The sequence below is a fragment of the Aspergillus tanneri genome (assembly GCF_003426965.1).
Source record: "Aspergillus tanneri strain NIH1004 chromosome Unknown AapTan_4_pilon_pilon_pilon, whole genome shotgun sequence".
NCBI classification, from domain to species: domain Eukaryota; kingdom Fungi; phylum Ascomycota; class Eurotiomycetes; order Eurotiales; family Aspergillaceae; genus Aspergillus; species Aspergillus tanneri.
The window spans coordinates 1,654,762-1,664,478 of record NW_022984631.1 but is presented as its reverse complement, the minus strand read 5'-3'; the positions used below and the strand labels follow the sequence as shown (position 1 = coordinate 1,664,478).

The 9,717-nt window shown below is 45.9% G+C and overlaps 1 protein-coding gene across 1 annotated transcript; it reads left to right on the top strand.

Annotated features, from left to right (window-relative positions):
* Positions 1-8,641: 8,641 nt before the first annotated feature.
* Positions 8,642-9,631, top strand: ATNIH1004_005750 (alpha/beta hydrolase; the record flags this gene model as incomplete). The annotated part of the gene is made up of 1 exon (XM_033570396.1): positions 8,642-9,631. The coding sequence occupies one exon, from the start codon at positions 8,642-8,644 to the stop codon at positions 9,629-9,631; it is 990 nt and encodes a 329-aa protein (XP_033426428.1).
* Positions 9,632-9,717: the final 86 nt, after the last annotated feature.

Here is a 9,717-nt window from a genome sequence, read left to right as displayed (position 1 = left end):
ACATATCCCGTGAAGATTTCCACAGCATGTACACCAGAGACCCAGAACACGCGTTTGACGTGATCCTTCGCGTCTTGAACTATTTGGAAAACAAGGCCGACGAGTTAGAGGCGACTGTCGACACGTTGAACACCGAAAAAGACACATTGAATCAGGAAAAGAAGAAATTACCGCCGAGCGTGATCTGTACGCAGTTCAGTTGGCCCGCGTTGGTTCCCAGGCTGGACGAGCCGCCAACGAGCCCCGTAAGTCGACGAAGATACCAGATCCCCCATGTTTAGCGACGGGAAAGATATAACCTTTGAAGACTGGAGCCTAGCCATGCACCAGAAACTGGACGCCAATGCTGATCACTATAGTTCCGCCGCTCTCCGCAAGGCATATGTCACCAGCCGTTGTGAGGGTGACGCCCGTCGCCACCTAGTCCCCCGTCTGCGTCCTGAAGCCCCTGACCCCTACAATGATGCTGAAGACATGCTCGAGCACCTAAAGACTATTTTCACCGACCCGAACAAGGCTCGTAACGCACGGAGGCAGTATAACGATCTGAAGATGGCCCCCGGAGACAAGTTCTACGCGTTTATCTCGAACTTCCGCTACCTCGCGGTGGAGGCGAGCGTTGACAAGGATTATTGGAAGGAGGATCTTTACCAGCGTCTCCCATCTAAGTTGCAGGAGCTTACCATGTCCCGCTTTAATGATGACCACGTTAATTTCGACCAGTACGTCAGCGAGTGTGCGCGCTCAGCGGATTTAATTAATAAAATTATAAAGCGTCGCAACCGGACTACCACTACTTCATCCGCCCGCCGGCAGACTTCTAACTCCACTGGAACGGCGAGCCGATCAACTCCTGCAATTAAGACTGAAAGCTCCCCCACCAGGCCGCATGTCAACCGTGGACCCTGAAACTCGCAGTCGTCTTATAACGGAGGGCAAGTGTTTCCGCTGTCAAAAGCCCGGTTATCTTGCGCGCGATTGCCCCGACAATAAAATTGCTCAGATTAAGGCGTTGGAAGAAAGAGTTGCAGAGGAGCCAGTAAAGACCTTGCCTAGGGGAAGTCTCCTCCCTAGGCGAGGTTGATGTTAGTCAAGAGACTGTGGACCTGCGGAAATTGCTAGGCTGCCCCCAAGATAGTTTTACAATCAAGACCCTGCTATCTCAGAATGCTTTTGCCTTTTCGTCACAGACTTTAGCTAACACCGGAGCCAATGCGTACGCATGCATAGATACCAAACTAGCTATCCAGTTAGCCAGGTTTTTAAAACACCTATGATCCCCTGAAAACAGTGAGAAAGGTCACTGGTTTTAATGGCAAGGCCGCCACCCCTTTATCACATGCCCTGCGAGTTAATTTGACAGTTGATGGGCGTCCTTTTCCTAGTACACTTTTCTTAGTCTCGACCTGGGCTCGCACGATGTTATTCTGGGCCGGATGTGGTTCGCCAAACATGGCATATTACTTGACTGCGAGCACCGCCAGTTAATCTGGCCAGAGCGGCTAAGCCTACAAGATGAGGTTAAGGCAGGCCTGCTTACCCAGATCCCGCGGGAAATCCTAGAGCATAGGCCAGTTAACAGAGCACATCAGCAAGACGTTGTTCGCCGAGATAGGCTGCTTAAGCGCGAGGACACACGAAAGAATCTCCAGTCCCCATGGAAGCTTCCACGCACTTACCAGAGCGATCACCGTGAGGCAATGACTAAGATGAATCGAAATCTTAAGGAAGAAAACAAGTATCAGAGCAAGCCATCTCCGCAGATATTACCCCGAGAGACCTGTTCCCGCCGCCATTGAGATCGCTTTAATTGGAGCCACTGGTTTCCACCGACACCTAGTAAACACACGGACCGAGACCTTTATTACTTCCCTAAGTGCTATTGAGAAAGCGATTGAAGAGAAGACTACTCCTGATAAGAGCAAGGTCTCCGAGGAAGAAAAGGTTAAGAGAACTTTACCAAAACAGTACCATGACTTGGTAGATGTTTTTCCAAGCAGGCCTCGGATACGTTGCCCCCCTCACGCCACTGTGACTACAGGATCGAGCTTAATAGGGAAAATCCCCTGGGAACCGCCCCTCTCTATAAAATGACCGCCGAAGAACTCGAGGCTGCGAGACTCTATATTATCGAGAACCTCCACAAGGGCTTTATTGTTCCAAGTGCTGCGCCGTTTGCCTCACCGATTCTTATGGCTCGAAACCCGGCGGAGGGCTACGCCTCTGCGTGGATTACCGCAAGCTTAATGCCCTAACGAAAAAAGATCCCTATCCTATCCCGCTAATTGACGAAATGATGGATCGCCTTAAACATGCCAAGATCTTCTCAAAGCTTGATATTTACCAGGGATTTCACCGTATCCGCATGGATCCTGGCTCGGAGGACCTCACCACATTCCGCACCCGCTATGGTACCTTTAAATATCGAGTTCTACCATTTGGGCTTACCAACGGTCCCGCAGCTTTCCAGCGCCTAATTAATGAAGTGTTAATAGAGTTCCTTGATAAGTTTGTTACTGCGTATATTAATGATGTGCTTATCTACAGTAAGAACGAGGCAGAACATGAACTACACGTCCGCCAGGTCCTAGAACGGCTGCGAGCAGCAGGCCTGCAGGTTGCCATCCATAAATGCGAGTTCCATGTCACGAAGACCAAGTTTCTCGGCTTTATTATCGCTACCGATGGAATCCGCGTGGATCCTGCAAAGATAGCTGTTATTCAAGGATGGCAGACCCCACCCACCGTTCGCGGAGTCCAGTCATTTTGGGATTCTGCAACTTTTATCGGCGCTTTATAAAAGCCTATAGCCGCATCGCCAGGGCATTGATAAAGCTTACCCGGAAGGCCACTGCTTTTATATGGGATGCGGCCTGTAAAAGGCATTTGAGACCTTAAAGCAGGCCCTGACCTCGGCACCAGTGCTCGCGTTTTATGACCCGCACCTCCCCACACGCCTGGAGACCGATGCCGCAGACGGAGTAGTTGCCGGGGTTCTCTCGCAGTTGGTCGACGGCAGTTGGCACCCTATCGCGTATTTTTCAAAGACCATGTCCCCTGCAGAGCATAATTACGACATTCACGACAAAGAGATGTTGGCGATTATTCGAGCACTAGAAGAGTGGCGCCCCGAGCTTGAAGGCTTGCAGAGAAAGGACCACTTCGAGATCTTTACTAACCACCGTGCTCTTGAATACTTTATGACCACCAAACGGCTCAACGCCCGCCAGGCCCGCTGGGGCGAGATTCTCTCTCGATATCACTTTATTATTAAGTATCGTCCTGGGAAGCGGAACACGATTGCAGACGCCCTTACCCGTCGGGATGGCGATGAACGACCAACCAGTCAGCACAGAGAGCAGATCTTGCTTAAAGAGGAGTGGCTTGAACCCGGGATTCTTCCCACCCCCGTGGAAGTCGCCCCCGTGGAGGAGGCCATCCAAGTGGTTGACCGCGCGCTCACAGCGAACCGCACCCATAACTCCCTGGAGACCCTGCGTGATCTCGCTCGCCGGAGTGAGAAAGGATACACTCTGGTGGACGGCCTCTTGCTGTTCCAAGACCGCCTGGTGGTCCCTGACGACGGTGACCTACGGGTACGGTTGCTGGACGAGATTCACCGACAGCCATCTACCGCGCACCCTGGACGTACCAAGATGCTTGGGCTTGTTAAGCACCGTTATCACTGGGATACCTGGAGCCGCGATGTCAAGCGCTATGTTGACAACTGCCTGATCTGCAAACGCAAGAACAACCGCCGGGACTTACCGCCGGGACTGCTCCAACCACTCCCGATCCCTGAGCGTCCCTGGCAGCATATTTCTATGGACTTCCGCACCTTCCCAAAGGACAAACACGGCTACGACACTGTTTTTGTAGTGGTGGATCGGTTAAGCAAGCGTACTGTCTCTATTCCATGCTTAAAAACAACCACTTCACAGGGCATGGCGAAGCTCTTTATCGAACGGGTTTACCCCTGGACTGGACCACCGGACACGATCGTGTCAGATCGCGGAGGGCAGTTTATTGCCGAATTCTGGGACGAGCTCTGTAAAATTCTTCAGGTAAAGCTCAAACTCTCTACTGCATCTCACCCCCAGACCGATGGCCAAACAGAGATTGTTAACCAATATACTGCTCAACGCCTGATCCCGTTTGTTAATCACTTCCAAGACAACTGGTCAGAATTACTACCGCTGATTGACTTTGCCGCCGCTGCCCTGCCGCATGAAACAACTGGCCTGTCTCCATTTATGGTAGAACGCGGCTATGAGCCACGTACCTCGTTTGACTGGAACTCCCCGCGACCTCCTGGATCAGTCGCGGTGACCCGCGAGCAGGCCCGGGACCTGGCTAAGAGAATGAAGCAAGTATGGGACTTTGCCCGTGGAAACATGCGCGATGCTCAGGAACGACAGACCCGCCAGGCAAACCGCCGGCGCCGGCCAGTTAACTTTAAAGTGGGAAATGAAGTGTTTGTGGATGCGCGTAATTGGCGCTGGGGACAACCATCACGAAAACTCTCCGAAGGGTGGTACGGCCCGGTGCCTATTATTGATAAGATCGGCCATTCATTCAAGGTCTTGCTCCCTGAAGATATCCGTGTCACCCTATCTTTCATCCCGAGAAGTTACGTCTTAAGACTACAACGGACCCCCTACCGGGGCAGATCCAGGACGCCTCAGAGCCCATCCAAGTGAACGACCACACCGAGTGGGAGGTGGAGGAGATCCTTGCAAGCCGTGTACACCTGGGACGCCTTGCTTACCGCGCGAAATGGCTTGGATCCGATGACGCCGATTGGACATGGTATCCTGCAGGGGATTTCAAAAACGCTGCATTTTTACTCCGGGACTATCACAACAACAATCCCACCCGCCCTGGACCCCCAAAGCGCTTGAATATATGGATTGCGGCTGCTGAGAAGGAGGAATTTGTTAAGGACCACCTGGATGATGACGTGCCCCTGACTGAGGGCAGTCAGGCCTAGAAAGGGGGGTAATGTGACGGTGCACATGGTCTGTTTGCATTGTTTGTATCTAGTTTTATTTACTTCTCCGCACCGCCCCCTCACCACCTTTCTTTCTCCTCCCTACGCATGAAATTTTCGTTGAGATAGCACCAATTTCATCAAATTGCTTGGCCGTCACAAGAAGAACTAATTAACTTTAATTTATTATAGCCGTGTTGCAAAATCTGTTGTTTAAAAGAATTAATTAGACGGGACTAATAATGTCTCCAGGTAGAGAGAATAGTATCCTAATTAATAGTAAGTATTATATCTTAATCTGTTACCAAGATTTATTACCTTTGGTGCGGGTATACTGGTTAGCTTATTTAAAATATCTACTAAAATTTTAATTACTATTTTATACTCCTTTGTAGCTATTACTGCTTTTTCCTAAGCCTCCTAAAGTTTAAGCTGCTTTTTATACCACTTTTTTAACTTCTTAGTGTTAAATCTCTCTTGCCATAACTATACGATCGCAGTATCCTTAAGTTATTATTTTAGTAAGTCAGGTGCAGATTTCCTATACTATTATTAGATTATTAAGCTATTACTAAAAGTTGTTACTTATATACCAGATTCCAGTTGCCTGGAGCTTTTTAAAATAGTTAAATTTAGCCTTGCAGTCTGTATTATATCTCCTCTGCAACTCCTTTTCAGGGCCAGTCTTTACCTGATAATATTCCCTTGCCTTGACTACTTGTTTAATAGTAGATATCTTGCGTGGCATTGCATAAAGGATTGCTGGTAACAAGTATTAGAAGAAGGGGTTAGAAATACAAGCAAGAGAATAAAGTAAAGTAACTACTAGAAGGAATAAAAAAAACAAAATCAGAAGTAAAGGTAAGTAAAAAAAAAAAAAAATAAAAAAAAAAATAAGCACTTATATAAAATAGTTAATTGTTTTAAATAGTAAATAAATATTATTTACTAATTTACTAATTTTTATACTCTTTTTTTTTTCTATTCTCTTTTTTTTCTTTACTTCCCCTATTTTCCCCCCTTTTTTATATTTTTTTATATTTATTTAGTATTTTCTTGTTCCTTCAGCCTGCTACAAGCGAATACTGTTAGTATAATACCACCAAAGGGTAGAAAACATGCTGGCGGGAAGAGATTGCCTGGTTAAGCTACCAAAATATCTCAGCAAAAGGCTAGAATAGCTACCTTAAAAAAGCCCAAGCGTACTTTATATATTTAAGGCAAGTAAATCTTACCTATCTTTAGTAATAGAATAAAGTAACAGTCTTTAGTCTTTAAAAAAAATAAGGATAATCTACATACAGCTTTTGTAAAAAAATACAAGGCATGGAATACTCGTGCCGCTGTATAGGCTTTTAAAAAAAATAGTTATACTATACAAAACTATACCTTAATTAAGCCAGCTCCTGTCCCTAATCTTAATATTCTTTCAAGTAAGTATTCACAAACCTATTAAGTAATAATTTTTAATAATAACCTTTTTAAAATCCGAGCGTGAGATTTATTACTACTTAACTAATCCTGGCCTAATTATTCCTAAAACCGCATTTACACGCCTTGTCCGTTAAGCTATTAAAAAAATTAAGCCTGAGTTTCGCATAACCCAGCAGGTAGTTAATACTCTGCAGGAGATTATAAAAATAAGCCTGACGCACTTATTTGCCTGTAAGTAACAGCTTTTAGTAATAGTAATAAAAAGCTAATAACTAACAGGCTTAAATAAACTTACATGTTATAAAAAACATGCGACTTTTATAGTTAAGGATATACACCTTGTTCTTAAGATTATTTAGGAATCTTCACAAATAATTAGCTTGGAGCCTCAGGGCCCTTCCAGGATCCCGAAGAAACTTACCGAGAAGAAGAGAAACGCGATTAAAACTATTAGAAACAAGCTATATAACACTGCGCTTTTCCTTTAAAATGCTGCTACTAGTGGCCACGAAGATTATACCTGCCCACGGCTATTAACTACATCGGAAGTTTTTTAACTTAAGGAGGATAATTATTACCAAGCTCTTACTCGCCAGAATGCAACTCAGGAGGATTCTGACCAATATAATTCTAATTAGGGGGATACTATTACTATATCCTGTTACAAACCCGATTATATTATGGTTGAGGATTCTGATATTAATTCAGACGAGTATCCCGAGTTCGACGGAGAAATAAATATTAATGGATTAGAGTCAGAGTCTGGCTTTGACTCTGACTTGGCAACTAAATCTAGTGTTCAGGATGATAATGAACAGCATAGTGATAAACAGGATAATTATAATAAGAATAGTAATAAGGACGATAACGAGTAGGATAATAGTAAGAAGGGTAATAATTAATATATATTAGACTAGTTAAGAGGCTATATTATAAGGTTTATAATAACTTAGATTTATAGAGATAAACAAATTATTTAATATATATTAGAAATAAAGTAACAGTCTCTGGTAACAGTTATAAGAAAATCCCATCCCTTGCCAAGACTTTCGGGAAGGGATTCCTATTAAATAGGATTCGGGATAGACGTACCTTTAAAATCAGGTCCTGTTTCCCATCCCATTTCCCATATGGGAATTTCCCTTGGGAATTAAGGTTAGAAAGGGAAATTCCCTACCCGAAGTAAATTGTAAAAGGAAATTCCCACCCCGTGCCAAGACTTTCGGGAAGGGATTCCCATTAAAAGGGATTCAAGATGGGATATTCCCTTTCCCGAATTTTTCAAAAAAATTGTCCCGATTTTACGGGAAGGGAATCCCACCCCGATTTCCCATGGGAAAATCCCTTCCCAACGGTCAGCCTAGGTAAGGAGAAGACATCTCAGGGAATACAGAGAATATTCAAGCTCTTATAGAAATCCAAATATTTTGGACAACTTTCTGGATCAAACAGGCCTTAAAAAGGCCCCGAAATTTAGTGGTCGGTAGGAATAACTAATATTCGCACGTGCTCGAATATTCGTAATTGTTAGAGCATATTGCCAAGCACTGGCGCCCTGCCCCCGGTTTCGACCTCGCTTAGTCACCATTTATGTAAGCTAGCTCTTAGTAGTAGCGGCCACCCGGCCACCCATTCAATAGGACAAGCAATCGCTTCCAACAGTAATTTCGGATCACGTGGAAGGCAGTTGACCACTATGACCTGAAAGTTGAGTGTACAGTAGCATTCATAGGCTTGTCGTTCAAAGTCCAGTCACATTTAGGTCCTGACAGGCCAACTCGGTCCAGATCTTTCCGATGAGCGAAATTACCGGGAATAATGGTAACAAAACCTACTTGCTTCAGCTCCGTTTGCATCCGAGGCTAATTTGGATGATGTAGTGCTGTCTTGGCGCAATCATACTGTACCACAATAGCTGTCTTGCCATATTGGTTGGTCAATCGGTGATAACTTTAATATCTGGCCCACATATTTCGGCGATAAGTGGGTCCTATAATGTCAAGCTTTTTGTCCATTAGTGAATTCATTGCTCGACAGCAGAAAGCATAGGTAACAGACATTATAGACAATTTAGTCATCCATCCTTACGGGCGGCATTATAAAAGAATGCTAGAAGCACAGCTCCTAAATACTCGACTTTGCAAAGAGCTTATATTCTGTAAACCATATTCTGCCCGTCTACTTTTCTGAATATATTGTTCTAGGTTACTTTTCATCATGCCTTCCCACGGTCAGTACACCACTGAGAAAGTCTCCTACCCCTCTCACGGAGAGACTGTCGCTGGAGTCCTCTTCCGCCCCACGAATGTTTCCAATCCACCGGGTATCGTGGTTACCGGACCTTATTCATTTGTCAAAGAGCAAGCACCCTTCCAGTATGCGACCCGGCTAGCTGACGAGGGCTACGCCGCTCTTATCTTCGACCCGCGCACTGTGGGAGAAAGCACTGGCCAGCCTAGAAGACAGGAGAACCCTAAAATGAAGAACGAGGATATTGTCGCGGGACTTAATTATCTTGTGTCACGGGGAGATATCAACAAATCCAAGCTCTTCTTGGTGGGGGTCTGCCAGGGTGGGCCGGAATCACTAGATGTCGCGTCCTACGATGACCGGGTTATCGGCGCGGCGTCAGTCACCGGGTACTTCCGTGACCACGAGACAGATGTTTACATGATTTGTGCTGGATGTGTTTCTGCCGAACCCGGAGCAGATATTTCTACTATGAAAATGCCTACGGCAGAACAGGGCGAAGCTCTCTATCAGGCACGGCTCGAGCGAGCAAGGAAGGCCAAGGAGCTCTACGAGCACACCGGCGAGGTTGTATACCAGCCCCTCGTGGATCCTAAGGCCGCCGATCCCAACAAGGGGTCCAATGCTGGGCTCCCAGGACCAGTAGTCTGGCAGTGGTATGGCCCATGGACTCTGAGAAGCGAGTTTGAGAATCGCTATGCCATTATGAGTGATGTGGATCACTTTGACTACACGACTGTTCCTGGAGTGGCCAAGCTGACCAAGCCTGCGTTAATTATCCACGGTGATAACTGCATGAATGCGGCAGCCGCAAAAAGACATTTTGACTCGATTCCTACCGAGAAGAAGAAGCTTATCTGGAATAACGAAGTTTCGCACTTCCAGCATTATGATCAACCAGATTGTGTGGATCGCAATGTTGGCGATATTGCGGCCTGGTTCGCTCAGATCAAATAATATGGAAGCCGAGCCAATTTTATACGATACATGGGTCTAACTCTGGTTATCTGCCCAGTTTTCACGATAGGGTTTTACTTATGGAG